Consider the following 21,762-nt stretch of genomic DNA (forward strand, 5'->3'; position numbering starts at 1 on the left):
AAGCACTCAGGAAGCTCACAGGCAGAAACGCATGCGGGCCTGACAGCAGCAGGACACTACAGAACTTCTGGTCTTATTCCACCTGCTTCTCCAAGCTGCCTGCTTTCCTGACCTCTGGAACCGGGGGCTTTTATCCACGCTTCGTAAGTGTGGAGATCAATTAAACCCCAACAACTACCGGGGCAGCTGTGCGAGCAGTAATCTGGGGGAGGTTAAACTGAACTGAGAGACAGACAGAGAGAGAGAGACAGAGAGAGAGACAGAGAGAGAGAAAGAGAGAGAGAGAGGGAGAGAGAGTTGGAAAGAGAGAGAGATGGAAAGAATGAGACAGAAACAATGAGTGAGAGAGCGAGAGACAGAAAGAGACAGAGACACAAAGAGACAGAAATAATGATAGACAGAGAGAGACAGAAATAGAGACAGAAGGAAGGAGAGAGAGACAGAAAGAGAGACAGAAGGAATGAGAGACAGAGAGAGACAGAAAGAGAGGCAGAAGGAATGAGAGAGAGACAGAAAGAGAGACAGAAAGAGAGACAGAAAGAGAGGCAGAAGGAATGAGAGAGAGACAGAAAGAGAGACAGAAAGAGAGACAGAATGAATGAGAGACAGAGAGAGAGAGAAAGAGAGACAGTAGGAATGAGAGAGAGAGACAGAAAGAGAGACAGAAAGAGAGACAGAATGAATGAGAGACAGAGAGAGACAGAAAGAGAGACAGAAGGAATGAGAGACAGAGAGAGACAGAAAGAGAGACAGAATGAATGAGAGAGAGACAGAAGTAATGAGAGAGACAGAAAGAGAGACAGAATGAATGAGAGACAAAGAGAAAGAGAGACAGTAGGAATGAGAGAGAGAGACAGAAAGAGAGACAGAATGAATGAGAGAGAGAGAGAGAGAAAGAGAGACAGTAGGAATGAGACACAGAAAGAGAGACAGAATGAATGAGAGACAGAGAGAGAGAAAGAGAGACAGTAGGAATGAGAGAGAGAGACAGAAAGAGAGACAGAATGAATGAGAGAGACAGAAAGAGAGACAGAATGAATGAGAGACAGAGAGAGAAAGAGAGACAGTAGGAATGAGAGAGACAGAAAGAGAGACAGAATGAATGAGAGACAGAGAGAGAGAAAGAGAGACAGTAGGAATGAGAGAGAGAGACAGAAAGAGAGACAGAATGAATGAGAGACAGAGAGAGACAGAAAGAGAGACAGAAGGAAAGAGAGACAGAGAGAGAGACAGAAAGAGAGACAGAATGAATGAGAGACAGAGAGAGACAGAAAGAGAGACAGAAGGAAAGAGACAGAGAGAGAGACAGATAGTTATCAGCGTTGTGGAGGAACTTTTCTCGGAGACACATTTATACAAACTCTTTGAAGTTTAAAAGCATTGTGGAAGATGAAAGGGACGAGAACGAACCCGAGTAAGGAAGTGAAAATATGTTTGTTTTGGGATTACACGATTCCGAACGAAAGCTGGAGTTATGGATGTGACGTGTGTGAAGCAGTATAGAAGCAGTCGCTGCTCTGTATAACTGATGTATAAACTCTATGCTTTTTCTCCTGTAATTCCAGCTGATAAGTTCAAACCAGAGAAACACCAGTGCAAGCTAGTTTTGTTCCTGTGCTCAGATTCCGTTTCCAGGGTGAGGTTCTCATTTGCGTGGAATGGCCTGTTTACTGAAGTACACGTTCTCTGTACTTTTTCCAGCCATGGTTTAGGTTCCCTGAGAAAGCCAAAACAAAGCAGAGACGCCATTACGACTGAACCTGTCAGGAAAGATATTGTTCATGCACGCTACATCCTCACAAAAAGTTTCGATTCCTGCTCGCCACTCTGCTCCTAAACACCAACCAGACTTCAGATCAAACCCTTTAACGGTTATATTCTACTTAACTGCGCTGACTTCCACACTGTGTACTGTTCGGCACTGCGCCGTCACTTACTGTGCCCATTATCCTGTTTTAATAGTTACTGTACTGTCTTGTGTTGTTTACACACGTTCGCACGTGCACATTATTTAGCTCCGTGTCGTCTCATGTGGTTAGTGTGTTGTTTTATGTAGCACCGTGGTCCTGGAGGAACGTTGTTTCATTTCACTGTGTACTCTACCAGCTGCATATGGTTGAAACGACAATAAAAAGCCACTTGACCCTTGACTTGATTTCATTCCGCAAACAAATAATGCTTTCCGATGTCACCCTGAGGACATTTCTGTGGGCCACGCCCGTGTTATGCCAACAATCACACAACGGGCACAACACAGCTCGGGGTAGACGGAGACACCAGACCGGTTCTGTGAAGGTGGAAGTACTCCGATTACACAATTTCTCCACAACGATCTCGTTAATGTAGAACCTCAGTCACAGCAGGATGGGCTTCGGGAAGGATTTAGGTCACTACATTACCCATAGTGCCCCAGCGTCTCTCCTGTGAAAGCTTGAACGCTTTCAGTTTCCATGTACGTCTAATTTTCTAGCAGTAGATGGACATGGACAAGCATTTAACAGCAAGACAACCACATGAGGGGTGGTGGCTTAGTGGTTAGCATGTTTGCCTCACACCTCCACCACCTTCACTTCCCACCTCTGCACTGTGTGTGTGGAGTGTGTATGTTCTCCCTGTGCTTTGGGGGTTTCCTCCGGGTACTCTGGTTTCCTCCCTCAGTCCAAAGACATGCATTGTAAGCTGATTGGCATCTTTAAATTGTGTGAGTGTGTGAAGTGCAATGGACTGGCACCCCGTCCAGGGTGTCCCCTGCCTTGTTCCCAGAGTCCCCTGGGATAATCTCCAGACTCCCCACGACCCTGTATGGGAGAAGAGGTACAGAAAATGGATGGATGGATGGATGGATGGATGGACAACCACATGAGCACACACTCAAACACATATTAGAGCTAGATCATTAAATCAAAAGCATTAGTTACGTGAGCAACTGTTCTAATGTGCATTTTCTGCTATTCTGGAAATCAATAGATTTGTATTTATTTGTTTTTTAAATATAGTGTTTAATTTGTGATGCTGCTTTTGTGTCCTGGTTATGTTCAGTTGTATAGTTTATTTGCACACACACACACACACACACACACACACACACACACACATTTCCCCAGGCCCATCGGACCACTCGACACGACCCTGCATGTGATCGAGCGCTCATATGATGCTGACAAGCCAACAACAACGACCGAGCTGTTCAAAATCTGTCCCTCTTACACCACAGCGCTGCTGAATTCTGCGTTCCGATTGGTCAGGTGGTGTTTATTCATTTTCTATAACGACAGTTTATATTAATGCGCTTGTTCTAATATGTTATAGTTTCTATAGCAACAGCTCATTACTATACACAGATACTACACTAATAATAAAGAGTTAAAGAAACCGTTGATACGGTGAAGTTTTCTGTAAGGAGATGTTTATTTATGGAATATTTATGGAAGGAGTCTCCAGTGTCAGCGCTTTGTAACGGTCAGAGGTAAAGCTCTAACTTGAAGTTTTCCGCCATCTTCAGAACAGATGAGTCTACGTTTCTTTGCGGGTTGTCGAGAACAAGGAGAGGCTGGTGAGGGAACGACGGCTTATGTGTGCGACGGCAATATCAGGCCAAAAATCGTACAATATAATGCCACTCCATGCCAGGATCAAACTTGGGTACTGGGCGGGGCCTAAAGTCTGAAGGTGGATTAATATCTTAAAATAATAATGCATAATTAATAATGTTGACATTTATATAATAGGGACATTGCAGATATTTCATTTTTAAACAAACTATTTTAAAAGGAAAGAAGGAACAAAGAGTGACATAAATAGATAGCTATATAGACAGGCAGACAGATGTGATGCAGAACTATTGGCACCCTTTGACAGTCAGAAAGCCAGTCAGAAGCAGAAGTATTGGCACAGACAGACAGACAGACAAACAGATAGACAGATAGATAGATAGATAGATAGATAGATAGATTAACCCCAGAGAAAAGAATAAAATATCCTAATTATGTAAACATGTTGCTCTTTCCAGTTCCAGGAAGTAATAATTGCCGGGATATAAATCTCTTAATCAAATACCCAGTGACGGCTATAAACCCCACGTGTCGGCATGGCTACAAAGTAGGGCGCTTTTCATTGGCTGAGAGAACATTATCACGTGACTCGAGGGCACTGGGACGCGCGAGCGCTTGTCACATGACAACGCCGACTCAGAGCTGAAAGGTTCGCCGAGAAAAAACAAGAGGAACCGAAAAGATAAAAAAAAACAACAAGAAGAAAAACACACACAACCCCGGCTAATTTTATCTGTCGGGTTTAGAGTGATAAAGGAAGTTTTTAGGCAGCGGGTGACGGTTGAAATCGTTGAAACTGGTTTTGTTTCTGTGTCGGGTTGCGCGCGTGCATCGTTTAAGCAGAAACGTCCTCGCGAGTGAGAATGGAGTTTAAATAACCGAGAAAAAGTTCAACACAAACACACTGAGTAGTAAGCGCTCCGTGAGTGTGCTGTGGAAGTGAGACAGCGCTTTCATGGGTGAACGCACACCGCTGTTGCATTACCGGCTCGCGGCGAGTGGGCACGAGGACTCCGGTGAGCACCGCACGCGCGAGGAGTCGGCGGAACGCAGGGCGGTGAGACGAAGATCCGCTCATGGCCAGCCTCAGAAACTCTCCACCTTCTTCGGGGTGGTTATTCCCACTCTGCTGTCCATGTTCAGTGTGGTGGTGTTCTTACGGATCGGTGAGTGTGTGTGTGTGGAAACGTGCACGGGAAAAACAAAACATTCTGTTATTGTCGGTGTCGTGAAGTCTGTAATTGTTTTACGACAGTGCGCGTTTTGTTACGACGCTACGTTATTGTTATTAAGTTTCTTGTGGTTACCGGCAGAACCTGCGTACTATTGGCCTAAATAATATATACTACATATACCCTTATCATGGCTACTCACTTACTATGAGTACTTCTAATAATACTACTGCACCAACTAGAGAAACATCGCTGAAGTCAAGAAAAAGATCTGTCTAAAGTCTGTCCAAATAATTCTGGTCCTGACCAGCTTTCTATCTGTCAAAGGGTTTCAATAGTTGTGCATCACATCTATCTATCTACAGTGGAGGAAATAATTTGAATGCGTCAACATTGTTTTCAGTAAATATATTTCCAATGAGGTTATTCACATGAAATTTGCACCAGACATCAGTATTAAGAAATCTGCAAATAAAAGAATTCACAGCATTAAAGTCCATAAATAAAGTTCTGTGTAATAAAGTGGAATGACACGGGGGGGAAAAAGTATTGAACACGCTAACTGAAATGTATGTAATACTTATTGGAGAAGCCTTTGTTTGTAATGACGCTTCAAGACACTTCCTGTATGAAGAGATGAATGTTCCGCAGTATTCAGGTGTGATTTTGTTCCGTTCTTCTAAACATATCGTCTTTAAATCTTGTTCAGTTGGATTCGAGTCAGGTGATTGACTGGGCCATTCTAACACCTTGATTTATTTTCTCTGAAACCAATTGAGAGTTTCCTTTGCTGTATGTTTGGATCGTTGTCCTGCTGGAAGTCCACCCACGTCTCATCTTCATCATACTGGTGGATGCAGCAGATTCTTCTCAAGAATCTCCCGGTAAAGGGCTCCATTCATCGTTCCTTCAATTATATGAAGTCTGCCAGTACCATGTGATAAAAAACAGCCCCACACCATGATGCTTCACCTCCACACTTCACTGTTGGTGTAGAGTTTTTATAGTGATGTGCAGAGCCATTTCTTCTCCAAACATGGTGTGTAGTATGACAGCCTAAAAGTTCAATTTTTCTCTCGTCTGACCAGACTACACTCTCCCAGTATCTCATAGGCTTGTCCAGATGAGTCGTAGCAAACTTCAAATGAGCTTTGATATGCTTTTTCTTTAGTAATGGAGTCTTGCGGGTGAGCGTGAGCAGTGGAGTGCACTGCCTATTGTTTTCTCTGTGACGATGGTACCTGCTGCCTCCAAGTGTTTCTGGAGTGCTTTCCGAGTGGTCCTTGGCTCTTGGGCTACTCTTCTGACTCCTGACTCCCTGGTCAGAAATCTTGTGAGGAGCTCATGTGCATGGCCGGTTGATGACGGAGTGATGTTGCTTCCACTTGTGGATAACGGCCCCAACAATAAGGGTGTGAAGGTCTTGGGGGAGCTCTTTGCTTTTACCCATCATGAGAGGTAGGGATGTCACGATACCACCAAAAGTACACGATACTCGATATCAAAGTCGATACCACAGTGTGGTATAAAAATGAAATTTAAAAAATAAAAAAACTCTCCTGGAGGACATCCTCCTCTGGCTGATACTGGTAAAGAGAGAGGGGCGGGGGCGGAAGAGGGGGTATTTTAGTTATCAAACACTGTCTGACAATGAGTCTCCGGAGGTGCACTCATCCACACACACACACACACTCTTATACTCTGAATGCAAGCATTAGTTTAAATTCACTGATATGGTGGCAGGATAAAAAGATTTATTAAAAGCCTGAACATGTGAATAATTATTAGTGACATGAGGCTACATTTAGCTGACAGGACACGGGCTGAATGGCGATGCATGGTGGACCATTAGGCGGTAGTTTATAACATTGCAATGTGTTAGCGTCGTTAACACATAACAGGCTAACGTAAACATTACATGGAGCATAACGTTAGCTGGTTTCACGGCTACAATACAGCTGCCTCAAACAAATATAATAGAGGACGGTCTTTCAGGTGCTTTGCCAAATTCCAGGTGTTTCCTCGCTTTGTTTGAAATGAAACCATTACTAGCTTTCCTCTCTTTTCCTCTCAACGAGTCGGGCGGAGCTAAACTTCTGTAGTTTTTCCCCGTGTGCTTGTAGGCGTTCTTCTTCTTCACCACTTGTGGACCGACTAAAACACTTGCGCGTATTTGCTGCCCCCTTCAGTTCCGGAAGAATCGCAACACCGGTACTTCCGTTACAAACGGTACGAACGCTACGGCAGAAAAACAAGTACCGTCACGTTTTAAGAATGCTGGTACCGAAGTATCGGTTCTCGTGACATCCCTAATGAGATGTTTTTGTGTTACTTTGCACAGATAGGAGGTATAATTACTTTCTAACTACTTACGGACACACACACACACACACCCCACACGAATAATCATTAAACTGGTTTAATTTAAATGATGAACGAATTCGAATTAATTTGATTAAGATATTTCTTTGGTGTGTATATTAAGCAGAGAGATGAATATTAAACACCTCCTTATGGATATAACACTGCTGGAGCGTGGAGGCTTTCAGTAATAAGGAGCTCTGTGTGTGTGTGATTGTGCATCATGTGCCATTGGAGCCGGTCCACCTTCACACATTCCAGAAAACACACACACACACACACACACACACACACTGGAGTGCAGTGGAGTTGTGGAAGCTGGCCTGTAGTAGGTGAGATTTAGAGGATCAGTGGAGCTCATGCAGACGTTTACACTGCTGGATTGTGATTTATGAATAATGTTTGCATGTTAATCATATGAGCGTCGCTGCTCAGAAATGTCTGACTGTGGAGCTCACAGCGTGGCACAGACAGGTGACACGGATGATACGTAAAAGCCACATGTCCTGATTGAAACTGATGTGTTATATTATGTTGGTTTGCAGTGACAGACTTTAAAATAATAATAATAATAATAATAATAATTATTATTATTCATGTATTTCTTCTTCTTTTTCTTTCTCTCATGGTATGCTTGTAGTTTCAGTAATTAGAGAAAGAGAGAGAGAGTGGTGAGCAGATCACGTTGGCTTGGCCGTGTCTAATTACAAAATCCTGTAGCTGGGTTATTGATCGCAGATTTTTGTGCACACACACACACACACACACACACACACACCCCACATGAGACTCCACCTGAGCTGTTTATCCTCTTAATAGCAGTACAACGTTCATGCAGCATTGCCACACACACACACACACCCTCACCACTCTCACTTTCATACTTCTGTTCAATTCCAGAGTGCAGCTCCAGTCTCAACTCATTAATCGTGCTCACATGGTGAGAGACTGAGGGTCAAATATATATACACACACACACACACACACACACACACACACAAAGTCAGTATGAAGTACAACATGTGTGAAATGTGTTTTTATCTCTCTTTTCTGCCTCCTAGAGTAAAAACATACTCACGGTAAGAGTCTGTGTCGTGACTTGGCATGAGTGTGTGAACTTGCATTTCCAAGTAATTCTTTAACCACACACAGGCATGCGCTTCCTGCTCCATTTCATTACTTTGTGTTGTACAGTAACAGTTCCACGAACCGGTCAGGACGTGTTTGGTGTATAATATAGATAATGAGTAATGGATGCCTATTTCTGCAGGTCTCAGACCACGCCCACTTCTTCAGTGATGTCACACAGATTTGCTGTTGTGGTTTAGGAAGGACTTAGACTTCCTGTCATGAAAAAACATCAACTGAACACCTGTGCAACAGACCCCCCCCCACGCCCTGCCCCCATAGACTCCACTCTCTAGGCCCTGTGTTATAGTCTCAACCCCATACGCCCTGCTCCATAGCCTCCATTCAAGCGCCACCCGTTAGGTGAGATCTCGCCTTGTCACTGCTTACAGACCCCTTTCCCGGCACCTTGCTCCATACACACACACACACCCCCCCCCCCCCCCCCCCCCCCAAGGCTTTGCCTAATAGCTCCACCCTTAGATGCTATACGTATAAAGGAAGTGTGTAGCTGTAGACGAAAAGCTTTCATCAGTGTTCATGTGACTGTGCATCGTGCCTTAGCATGTCATGTAACTGTTATAACCACATACAGAGATCCAGCATTGAACTGTGTATTTCTGTCAGTAGTTGTGTGTGTGTGTGTGTGTGTTTAAAACCTTGAAAACTGCTCTGTTTAATATTTAGAAATCCTATTTTTCATCCCGTTGTGTCGTGCAGCTGATTTGAGATTGGGCTTCATCCCGTTGTTTTCAGCGTAAAAGCAGAACGTAGCGGAAGTCCAGCACCACAGGAGGAAAATAAAACCAGCAAAACAAAATGTGTTTTTTTTTTCTTACAGAACATCATCAATATACACACTTTTTTTTTTTTTATTATTCTCAATACACAAAGTCCTGGGACTACACACATCTAGGTCGCTCTTTTATTAAAGAACAGCTAGATGAATATAGTTAGGAGGGGAAGATGACAAATTAATTATTTAAATACGTACAATGGAATGTGATATTGGTAGGTTTAGCTAAAGTCAGCCAATTGGCTATGCCTAGATATTTGTGTTTAACTGTGGTCTAAACAATTTTATTTTTTATTTAGTTATGTGTAAATGACTTATTTTACTCATTTGCTTATTTGTGGTTTATCTCGACCGATCGACCCAAAAAGTGGAGGTGAGTTTTGGATCTCAGCTTTTATTTCCTGGTATTTCTATCTAGACGTGTTAAACAACTTACAACACAGAACCTTTTGTATCGGACCACACAATATTTAGGTGAGCAAAAGTATAGGAACAGATCGGTCTTGAAGTAAATGAAAGTAAATACCACTTAATATTTGGTTGTATTTCCCTTACTCGCAGTGACTGCATCAATCCTGTGACTCAGTGACTCCACACTGCTGGGTTCTTCTTCTGTGAAGTTTCTGCAGGATTTTACTGCAGCTTCTTTCAGGTGTTGTTTGTTTCGGGGGTTTCTCCCTTCAGTCTCCTCTTCAGGAGGTGAAACGCTGATCAGTTGGGTGAAGGTCTGGTGATTGACTTGTCCAGTCTAAACCCTTCCTGTGTCGAGGTGGCAGTGTGTTCTGGGTCGTCGTCTTGCTGCATGACGAAATTCCTCCTGATTAATCCGGGTGCATTTCTCTGTAAATCCATCTTCAGGTTTAACCTTCAGTATCGCGCGTCATCTCCGAGAGTAGATGTTTAGACCTTTTTATTGTCTAAACAATCACTCTAACAGCATACACTTGGGTAACAAGCAACACCTGTCAGTCATGTGTTCCAGTACTTTTGCTCACCTACAAATTGGGTGGTCTGATACGAAATGTGCTACGCTCTATGCTGTTTAACTGCATTTAATACCAGGAAATTAAAGCTGAAATTCTAAGCTTTCTTCTCATGTTCATCTTTCGATCACAAACCCAAACGTCTTCCGTCTACAGCACAAAGAAAATAATCGGCCTTGCCGTCCCAAAATTTTCGGAGGAGATTGTATTTATTTAATTACTTGTTTGCTTTTTTTATTATTATTTATTTTAATGTATGATTTTACTTACTGGTTTACTCGTTTAATTACACGGTTATTTGTTTATTTAATTGTTACCTATTTATTTACGTATTTATTCACTTGATTATATATTTATTCATTTTAGTTCTTGTTTAGTGTTTAAAGTGACACTCAGCGGTGGTGAAAGTATGTGTGTAAATTCTATATTCATTGAAACCTCTAAGCTATTAACCCTTTTATGTGTTCTTCATTCGTGTGTGTGTGTGTGTGTGTGTGTGTGTGTGTGTGTGTGTGTGTAGGCTTCGTTGTGGGTCAGTGTGGACTGTACCAGGCCGTGGTCATGTTCTTGGTGGCATATTTCATCATCAGCATGACCGTGCTCTCCATCTGCGCCATTTCCACCAACGGAGCACTGGATGCCGGGGGAGCGTACTGTAATGTCCTCTATTATTATTATTATTATTATTATTATTATTATTATTATTATTATTATTACACTGCAGAGCTCTTCTAAATTCTGGATCCTGATTGGTCAGGAGGTGTTGATTCATTCTCTGTAACAGCAGCTCTGACAGTAGTGCAGCCGCACATCACAGGTTTATATTAATGCGCTCGTTCTAATACGTTATCGTTCGTATAAATATAAATTCACATAAACGGATTATAACCCGTGTTATCGTTGATGTAAGGAAATGTTTGTTTATTTGAGATTTATGGAAGGAGTCTCCAGTGTCAGCGCTTTGTAACAGAGGTAAAGCTGTAACTAAGTTTTCGGACATCTTCAGGATAGAGGAGTTTACACTTTGCGGTTTCTCGGTAACATGACAAGCTGCATTTGGTGTCCTTCTTCTTCTTCTTCTTCTTCTTCTTCTTCTTCTTCTTCTTCGAGAGAGAGAGAGAGAGAGAGAGAGAGAGAGAGAGAGAGAGAGAGAGAGAGAAAGAGAAAAGAGGCTTGTGAGGGAACGATTGTTTATAGCTGCTAAAAACATAAGCGAGCAGAGGAACTAACGTGTTTCATTAAATGTAACTATAAACAGACAAAAAGTATGATGTGTCGTTGTTTAATAAGAACTGTAATTGTTGTAGTTGCTGGAGTATAAGAGGAATAAAACACTTGGGGATATGAGGTTTGGTAAGTGAGTGGTGGTGTTTTTAACTGTGTGTGTGTGTGTGTGTGTGTGTGTGTGTGTGTGTGTGTGTGTGTAGATATGATCAGTCGAGCTTTAGGGCCGGAGTTTGGTGGCAGTATTGGGATCATGTTTTTCTTGGCCAACGTGTGTGGCAGCGCCCTCTACGTGCTCGGGTTGGTGGAGGCCATTCTCGCTACCTTTGGACGTCCTGAAGGTACACAGGCTGTGTGTGTGTGTGTGTGTGTGTGTGTGTGTGTGTGTGTGTGTGTGTGTGTGATAATAAGGGTATCTCTCTGCAGTAAAATACGATTCACTGCAACATGATAAAGAACATGTGCTACATATGCTAAATGCAGCAATGATGTTTCATAATCAGTGAATGTGATTAGTTTATCGCTCTGTCTCAGATGGATTAGGCCACGCCCCTCATTATGCAGTGATGCCGGTCGGTTATTGGTGGTCTCTGCTGTACGCCAGCGTCATCCTGCTGCTGTGTGTGTTGGTGTGTTTGATCGGCGCTCATATCTATGCCAAGGCCACGTTCCTCATCTTCATGGTGGTGATGGTGGTGCTCTTCACCATCTTCATCAGCTTCTTCGCCGTCAGACCTCACAACATCCCGCTGCCGAGCATTCTGGGAAACCTGAGCTCCTCCCCCACCACCGCCAACTTCACCAGCTTCAAACTCGACACGCTGCTTGGAAACCTCAAAGGTGTGTGTGTGTGTGGTTTAGGATATCTTACTGAGGTTCTTTCTTGACTACGGTGTGGAACATAATCCTGGTCAGCGTGGGCTAATCCGGATTTTCAGCTATGCGACTCAAATCGGGATTTCATGCTTAAAAAAAAAAAAAAGATTTTAAGTGAGAAGCTCATAAATACACAAAAGTAGAATCTGTGATACTTGTAGAACCTGTGGAATCTGTAGAACCTGGAGAACATATAGAACCTGTGGAATCTGTTGAACCTGTGGTACCTGTAGAACATATAGAACCTGTGGTACCTGTAGAACATATAGAACCTGTGGTACCTGTAGAACATGTACATTTAAGAATGTAGGTGTTGCTTATATGTAAACAAAGTGTGTGTGTGTGTGTGTAGCGGATTACACAGTGGACTACACCACGGGAATGACGATGACGTTTGCCACTGTGTTTGCGGTCATGTTCAATGGATGTACTGGAATTATGGCAGGATCCAACATGTCAGGTGTGTCTGTGTGTCTGTCTGTCTGTCATCATATTGTGTATTTATGTATTTATTTGCATCAAGCCTGTGTGTGTGTGTGTGTGTGTGTGTGTGTGTGTGTGTGTGTGTATTAGGTGACCTGAGGAATCCAAGTTACTCCATCCCTCGTGGAACGATCACTGCAGTCATCTTCACTTTCATCACCTACAACCTGCTCAGCTTACTGGTGGCCTGCACCTGTGACAGGTACACACACACACACACACACACACACACACACACACACACACACACAGTGTGTGATGTGTACTGTGACTCAAAGAAATCCTCTTATACTTAATGATATTTACTTTGATATATAGTCTATGACTATATGAAAATATAGTATATAAAAAAAATAAATTGTGTGTGTGTATGTAGTGTCCTGTAAAAGCATAGTTTTGACAGTTTCTACTTCTGTTTCACTTCGGTTGCCCCGTCCCAACTTTTTTGAGACGTGCTGCGGCCATCAAATTGAAAATCACCTTTTTTTTTTTTTTTTTTTTTTTTCCTCCTGAAAACTGTACATGTCCTCATTTTTAACATTTGATATGTTTTCTATCTTCTATTGAGAATAACATACAGGTTTATGAGACTTTATAGAATCATGGCATTCTGTTTTTATTTACATTTTACACAGCGTCCCAGCTTTTTTTGGAGTTGGGGTTGTAATTAAACGAGATCAGCCCTATTTATTATTCAAAATGTCTTCTAGTGCACATCTATAATATCTAACTGTAGCGGTGTCGGGAATCGGTTCACTGCTGCACAAGCAGCATAGCACAGTGTTACTTCCGTCTGGAATTTGTGCCACTCACTCCTCACATGACCTTGTCAGAGATTTAAAAAAAAAAAAAAAGTGTGTGTGTTGAGGGGTTGAAGGAAATGGGCACTGCAGAACTGAAGCACCAAGGGATATTAAAAAAAAAAACAAACAAAAAAACCCTGCAGTGTTGAGACCTTTCTACAGAAACCTGACTTCATTCTGCTGAGCTCGGAGCGCTGGGACTGGAATCTCACTACGCCATCGGTTTTAACAAGAGAGTCCAGCGCCTCTTTCCACCAAACCTTAAAGACAACACTCCGTGTTCCCCAAATATTCCATTAAACACTTATACCCAGGATTTTATATGTAAAGGAGTTCCAACACCATGTTATGTGCTGTATCCTGATTGGTCAGAAGATGTTTTTTCATTTTCTATATAGCACCCGTTCTAGTATGTTATCGTTTCTATAGCAACAGCTCGTTCACAGGGACTTGTACACAGGGCAGACACTCCACATATAAACGGATTATATAAGCATCGATATATTGAAGTTTTCTGTAAGGAGGTGATTATTTGACATTTGTGGAAGGAGTCTCCGGTGTCGGCGCTTCGTAACAGCCGGAAGTAAAGCTGTAACTTAGTTTTCCGACATCTTCCGGACGGACAAGTTTACGCTTTGTGGATTCTCAGTAACGAGTGTTTATAGCGGCTATGACGTAAGTGACGACAGGAACGGAGTTTTTTCACCAACATTAACTGTAAATGGATAAAAAGTATGACGGAGGACGGTTTCTCTGCAGACTGGGGTTAAAGCTGAAATCTTAGGATGTGTGTATGAAGTGTAGCGTGGAGATTATAATAGAAATCATGTGTGAATTGGCCTGCTGCTCACGTATGTGTCACACAGAGCTGAAAACATGCGCACCAGACCGGTTCGAACTTCCTCTTTCGGAACACAAACCGGGAAAGGGTCTGTTTTTATACTGACTACTTCTGTTTCTCTGTGACCATGAAAAACTCCTCATCCCTTTTAAACACGCACACAACTCGGAGAGCTTGAAGGTATTCTGAGTAACGTGTACCGTGACTTCATTTCTCAGGACATTTAATTATTACATCCTCATATCACCAGCTCTAATTCGAACCCCACGTGTTGAACTTTAGGTTCTCCTGAAATCAGATTTGTTGACGGACCTTTTTTGTTCATGTTGCTTAGTGTTCCGGACTCCATTACGACACAATATACATTTAAAAAATCGAAAAGGAAGATACAATTTTTTTTTTTTTTTTTTTTTTTGGATTAGTCATATCTAGGAAAAAGTTTGTGATCATAGAGTTAAATGCTCTCTCTATATTGTGTCTATGCCCCGCCCCCAGGGGTGTGTCTTACTCTACAGTAGCAGCTCATTAGCGGTAAACATGGTTCTTCGGTGTGTTTTTGGCCGGGGGTCTTCCTGTACAACGTTCCCTCTTCAAACCATCTCTTGGTTGGGGAAAAAAGATGGTTACAGTTTGGAAAAGAGGGTGGAGTTAGTGTGAACTGGAGGTTTTGTGACTTTTGAGTTATCTAGTTCAGTGTAAGAATGTTGCTACCTCAGACTGTATTATATACACAGACTCTTTATACACCGGATTCTCCAGGGGCTCTTCAGGGATTCTCCATCAGTAAAAGGCTCTTCTTAAAGCGCACCCACTGTGGTTTTGAAACGCACCCAATTTTGTTTTAAAGGTCTCGTAGAATAGATTGACACGCACCTGAGGTCAAAATGAGGTTTCAATTGCAGCATTACCTTTTCTTTCCCCCCAGTGTCACAAACGACTCGTTAAATGAGTCGTTCTAAACTCCTCCTTCCAGAGAGCTTACTCTGCTCTGATTGGTCAGACGTCCCAGTCTGTTTTGATCGGTCTACCGCTGTCAGCGTGTGTTGGAAAGGAAACGGCCACTACCGTAATGAGTTTCAGCTCCGTCTGGTGCGGTGGCGGAGTTTTTTGTTACAAACCTACATAGGTTGGTACAGGAAGTAAAGTCTGGAATCACTAACGACTCGAATCAGCTGTTCAGAATCACTTACTCCGATTGGCAGTCAATGACTCCCAATCTAATAAATTTCGCTCATTAAGCTACTGTCAGGTTTTATTACGCTGCCTTCAATTCCTCCTCCGAAGTTCGTATATACGTATTCAGAGGTCACGATGATGACGTTTTTCAGGTGTGAAAAAAGTATGAGTTCCCAGGTTGTCATTATGACAGAGCGGTGGCGTTTCAGTGCGTTGTTCTTGTAAGTCCGATATTTCTTACTGCACATGAAGGCAGCATTGGATGCTGTGGGTGGCGCGTATCTCAAACACTAGTCGCTGCTGTTGTGTAAATGAGTAAAACAGTTCGACACAATGTCACTCTGACTTCCTGTTACAGAAGGAAATGCATCAATATACCGAATCATGTGCCGAAATTGTGAATTGTGCTGAAATTGTGAATTTGTGCTGAACCTCAATTTGCTCTAAATCAATAAATCCCGTCACCTTAAGCCCCATCAGTCAGAAGGATTTTTTGGCGGAAAACACGTTCTTCTATGTTTAAGAGTGTGTACTTATGACTCGTCTCACAGTTGGACTGATGAGTGATGGATTATCCGGTGCAGACCTGTGAGGTTTAACAGGACTGGTTGGAAGGAGGTAAAGGAACGTGACGACGGAATTCCAGCAGATTAGTCGGATTCAATTAGCCACGGTAAATTATTAGATATTAAAAGTTTCAGGATTTTATTAAAGCCATCAGTCAACGTCTCATCAGCAACAGCTCAGAATATCATCCTCCAGTCGCTGCGGAGATCATCCTGTGTTCGCCATGGTGATGAGAGGACCGTAAATGAGGATGGTGATTTAAGCTTTAATGATCCGTTCCTGTGAGAGAGAGGAGTAATGATAGATTTTCACAAGTTTGACTGGTTTATAAAGAGGCCGATGACGAAGAAGAGGATTTGGCGGTAGTACCCGAACTTAACAGGAGATGGCGCTGTCTTCTGCTCAAAGAACAGTGTGTGAACACTGTGTTGGAGAAACCATAGATCTACCACAGATCTGAGGAAAAAGGAAGCATGAGTTGTCCACAGATCATGATGGGAATCTTCACAACCCTCACATGAATCATCTTGCTCTGAAAACATTCTTCATCGTATCAGAACGCATTTTCTTCACGTTCATCCAGTTGTTAGTCTCGGTGTATGTATGAGGTACAGCAGGGAGTGTGAGTGTGACATCACAGGGTCGTGCTGAGTTGTGTTTCAGGATGATTCACAGTCTTCTGAGGAGTACATCATTTTGTTTTGAGATTTTTACACCTCAGCACTGTTGAATTCTGGATCCTGATTGGTCAGAAGGATGGATTTTCTATAACAGCAGCTCTGACACTCGTGCAGCTGCAAATCTCAGGTTCATATTAATTACTTCCTTCTTCACTAAGTTACTTAATTTCTCACTTCCTTCATTCTTTATTTTCATCCTTACGTCCTCTCGCTCACTCCCTTCCTTCCTTCCTTACACACAGACTCACTTTCTTCCTTACTACCTTCCATCTTTCATTTTTTTTCTAACTTCCTTCCTTTCTCCCTTAGTTACTCTCACTCATTTCCTTCCTTCCATCTATCCCATCTTCCTTTCTTCCTTCCTTACTCAAACTAACTCACTCCCTTCCCTCATTCCCTCTTTTCTTCCGTAATTACTCATATATTCTTCTGTCCTTCCTTCTTTACTTCCTAACTCACTCACCCACTCATTTATGCATATGTTTGCTTGGTTCATTTAAAGTAGATGAAATGAATCATGATCAGGTTGGAGGGTAGAAGGAAGCTGAAAAGAATGAATGTAATGTGAAGATCACACTAATGTAGATTAAATAAGATGAGTTCAAGGGTGGAACTTTCTCATTTGAATAATATTTTGCGTACAAGCTCCACCTTCAGCCTTTAGGCCACGCCCCTAAGTGACCTATATAAGTTCAGACATTTTGCTTCTTTAGATTTGTTCTGATATGCGATTTGCGAGGTTAATTTGTGTGCGCAGTACACCCCATGACAATTGTTGGCTTCTTTGACATATTTGGACAAGCAAACATTTGATCATCTTTGAAATAGTGCCTATTAATAAAGTTGATACACCCCATCAAACGACAGATCAGTCACATGGTAAAAGAACAGATCAGTCACATGGAAAAAGTAAGTACACTCCTACATTTATCACACCTTCAAATACATAAAATTAGAATCAGGTGTTCAGGATCAGGTGCCAGTGATTGAAACCTGCTTAGTCTCCTCTGAGATGACAGTAGCGCAGTGGAATCGTGATTTGTGGTCCGACAAATTTCAATAGTTTTTGGACAAAACAGCAGTCATGTTCTCCGGGCCAAAGAGGTAAAGGACCATCCAAGCTGTTATCAGTGTCAGGTCCAAAAGCCAGCGTCTGTCATGGTATGGGGGCGTGTCAGTGCCCATGGTATGGGTAATTTGCACATCTGTGAGGGCATCATTAATACAGAAAGACATGTACACATTTTGGAGCAACATACGCTGCCATCCAGAGCAGGACAACGCCAAACCACATTCTGCCCAGATTACAAGCGCATGGTTGTGTAAGCAGAGAGTGCAGGTGCTAGCATAAACTGCTGCAGTCCTGACCTGTCTCCCATTGAGAACGTGTGGCGCATTATGAAGAGCAAAATAAGGCAACGAAGGCCCTGTACAGTTTTGCAGCTGAAGAAATTCCTAATGAATGAATGGGGGGAAAATTCTGCTTGCTAAACTTAACCAACTGGTGTCTTCAGTGTTCAAACACATTAAGTGTTATTAAAAGAAAAGGTGACGTTACACAGTGGTAAACAGTTGACTGTCCCAACTTATTTGGTAGGGACTTATTAGGGACAGGCAAAGACCAGACCTTGTGGAATAATGTGCTCTGGACAGACGAATCAAAGATAGAGTTGTTTGGCCACAGTAACAGCAGACGTGTTTGATGCAGACCAAAGACAGCTTTTCATGAGAAGCACCTCATACCACCTGTGAAGCACGGTGGTGGAAATGTTATGGTTTGGAGTTGCTTTGCTGCCTTGGGGACTGGACAGCTTGCAGTCATTGATTCAACTATGAATTCTGCATCATATCAAAGAATGCTTGAAGATCTGTCTGAAAATTGAAGTTGAACTGACAGTGGACCTTTCAACAGGATAGTGATCCTAACCACACGAGCAAATCCACCAATTAATGGCTAAAAAAGAAGAAATGGAGGGTTATGGGATAGCCTAGCAAAGCCCGGATTTGAATCACATTGAAATTTGTGAATGAAAACACTCAAACATCTTGCAACTGAAAGAATTTTGCATGGAAGAGTGGTCAAAAATTCCAGCCAGCTGATGTCAGAGACTGGTGACCAATTATGCAAAATGCCTACGTGAAGTTATTTCTGCTCAAGGGGCCAATACTAGCTTCTGAGGCCAAGGGTGTACTTACTTTTTCCACAGAAGAATATCACATCTATTGATATTTTTGTGAAAAAGCTAATTTTCCTTGTGGTTTTGTTCAAGTATATCAACTTTATTAATAGGCACCGTTTCAAAGATGACACAAATTGTCCAAATATATTTTTAAAAAAAGCCAATAATTTCCATCCGGTGTTTATTTTTGACTGTATATATAAGATTAAATTATATTATATACATTTATATTATGTCAATTCTTACTTTAGGCCACACCATCTACCAAGACAATAATGTATAAGGAGTGATGAAACTTGCAAATGATATGCAAATTGTCCAACCAAGAATTACCTATATATATGTGTGTGTGTGTGTGTGTGTGTGTGTGTTGGTCAGGTTTATGTATTCATTACAGAGTGAGTGTGTAATTGTATTAATTTAAATCCACCATCCTTCTTTTGTTCAGCTATCTCCACTACACAGTTCTCAAGCGTCTGTTTCTCTCTCTCTCTCTCTCTCTCTCTCTCTCTCTCTCTCTCTCTCTCTCTCTCTCTCTCTCACTTGTTCTGTCTCTCATTCCAAATGGTTTGTACCCACCCGTCTAGCTGCTGCCTGCTTTCTGTCCCCTTGTTCCCTCACTCCCTTTGTCTCTGTCTTCATGTCCCACTATCACAAAGCTGCAGAAATACGGCTCTGGCTCCTCTCCCCTCTCTCTCTCTCTCTCTCTCTCTCTCTCTCTCTCTCTCTCTATTTATTTCTCTCTATCCACTCGCTTTCTGAAGCGTGGAGAACAGAGGGACAGAAAAAAAACAAGGTGCCTGAAAGAGGGAGGTTATGAAAGATCAAGAGATAGGGTGGGAGGGAGAGAGAGAGACTGGAACAGAGCATCCACACACTACAAAAAGGAGAAGGGAGAATGAGGAAATAAAAGGAAGGAGAAGAGATTGAAAGAGAGATGGAGAGAGAGAGATGGATAGAGTGCAGTAGAGATCTCCGCTGGGCTCGTTAGTTATTGATTTCATTTAATGATCCGCCGCCTGACTTTCTCTAGGGAGCACTTAACTCAACCACCGTCTCTCTCTCTCTCTCTCTGTCTCTTTTCTTCTCTTTCTCTCTCATTTTCTGCCCTCTTTCTCTCTCTTTAATCTCCATCTCTCTATCACTTTCTTTCTTTTTATCTCTGATCTCTCGATCTCTCTTTAATCTGTTTGTCTCTCACTATTAACCTCTCTCTGTTTCACCTTTGTCCTTTTTCTATTTTCTCCATAATGAGACACACAGAGTACAGTAGCAAATGAAATGGTGGCTAACTGGATAAATGGATGGAGAGCTGGGTGAACAGATGTGAGGATTAATACATGAAGGGGTGACTGGCAGGCTAGATTCAAAAGTGATTGAATGAATAGATATATCGGTGGATTGTTGGATGAAAGAATAGGTGGATTGAGGGATATAAACATTTGATAGATGAATGGAAAGAGTGAGTGATTACATAATGCTAGAGCAGTAGATGGAAAAATGGTGGAATTAATTGACTGATAAATGGATTAAGGACTGAGTATATGTATGTATGGAGAGAGTGGATGGATGGATACATGAAGGAATAAAAGAATTGATTTGAGGAATGAAAGATTATATTTGATTGAAACGAATGGAGGGCTCACTGTGGTTTAGTGGTTACACCTTACACCTCCAAGGTTGGGGGTTTGATTTCTGCTGCTGCCCTGTGTTTGCGGAGTTTGAATGTTCTCTGCGGGGGTTTCCTCTGGGTACTCCGGATTCCTCCCCCAGTCCAAAGACATGCATGGTAGGCTGATTGGCATGTCCAAAATGTCCATAGTGTATGAATGTGTGTGTGATCAATTGGTGAGTAACTGGCACCCTGTCCAGTGTGTCCCACCTTGTGCCCGATGCTTCCTGGGATGGGCTCCAGGTTCCCCGTGACCCTGTACGATAAGCGGTATAGAAAATGGATGGATTGATGGGTGGAGGAAATGAATTGATGAGTGAAATGTTAGGAATATAGTGGAATTTTAGGTGAACGAGAGGGAATGACCGGGACTAAAATCAAAGGAAGCGGGATGTTGTGGATGGGAATAGATTAGTAAGGAAGGGGATGGCAGGCACAGGAAGAGATTTGTAATGATTGTGGGCACAGGAATGGAAGAATGGGAAGGGGATGGCAGGAAAGGAGATGTGGTGGACAGAAATTAAGTGTTAGGGAAATGATTATAGGAATAGCAGGGAAGGGGATGTTGGTGAATAGAAATGAAATGATAAGGAAGGAGATGACAGGGATAGGAATGGAATGGTAGGGATGGGATTGGGATGTTAGGGAGGGAATGGTAGGGACAGGAATGGGATGGAATAGGATGGGATGGTAGGGACAGGAATAGGATGGTAGGGACAGGAATGAGGGATGGTTGGGAAGGGGATGGTAGGGATGGAAATGGAATGGTAGAGAAGGGGAAGGTAGGGATTGGAATGGGGGATGGTAGGGACAGGAATGGGATGGAATAGGATGGGATGGTAGGGACAGGAATAGGATGGTAGGGACAGGAATGAGGGATGGTTGGGAAGGGGATGGTAGGAATGGAATGGTAGGGATGGGATTGGGATGTTAGGGACAGGAATGGTATGGAATAGGATGGGATGGTAGGGACAGGAATGAGGGATGGTTGGGAAGGGGATGGTGGGGATGGTAGGGATGGAAATGGAATGGTAGAGAAGGGGAAGGTAGGGATTGGAATGGGGGTGGTAGGGACAGGAATGGGATGGAATAGGATGGGATGGGATGGTAGGGACAGGAATAGGATGGTAGGGACAGGAATGAGGGATGGTTGGGAAGGGGATGGTAGGAATGGAATGGTAGGGATGGGATTGGGATGTTAGGGACAGGAATGGTATGGAATAGAATGGGATGGTAGGGACAGGAATGAGGGATGGTTGGGAAGGGGAT

At 42.6% G+C, this 21,762-nt stretch overlaps 1 protein-coding gene across 3 annotated transcripts in view; it reads left to right on the top strand.

Annotated features, from left to right (window-relative positions):
- The first annotated feature begins 4,186 nt into the window (after positions 1-4,186).
- zgc:153039 (uncharacterized protein LOC767698 homolog) overlaps positions 4,187-21,762 on the top strand; it is a 41,430-nt gene continuing 23,854 nt past the window's right edge. For all 3 annotated transcript variants that reach the window (XR_008395157.1, XM_053679201.1, XM_053679202.1), the window contains exons 1-6: positions 4,187-4,717; positions 10,512-10,646; positions 11,419-11,556; positions 11,750-12,055; positions 12,444-12,551; positions 12,665-12,776. Coding sequence is in view for 2 of the 3 variants with exons in the window: in XM_053679201.1 (XP_053535176.1) it covers positions 4,507-4,717; positions 10,512-10,646; positions 11,419-11,556; positions 11,750-12,055; positions 12,444-12,551; positions 12,665-12,776 (1,010 nt within the window). In the remaining variant the exon portion in view is untranslated. The remainder of the gene's footprint in view (positions 4,718-10,511; positions 10,647-11,418; positions 11,557-11,749; positions 12,056-12,443; positions 12,552-12,664; positions 12,777-21,762) is intronic.

Source organism: Ictalurus punctatus, unplaced genomic scaffold, assembly GCF_001660625.3.
Source record: "Ictalurus punctatus breed USDA103 unplaced genomic scaffold, Coco_2.0 Super-Scaffold_100071, whole genome shotgun sequence".
Classification (NCBI taxonomy): Eukaryota; Metazoa; Chordata; class Actinopteri; order Siluriformes; family Ictaluridae; genus Ictalurus; species Ictalurus punctatus.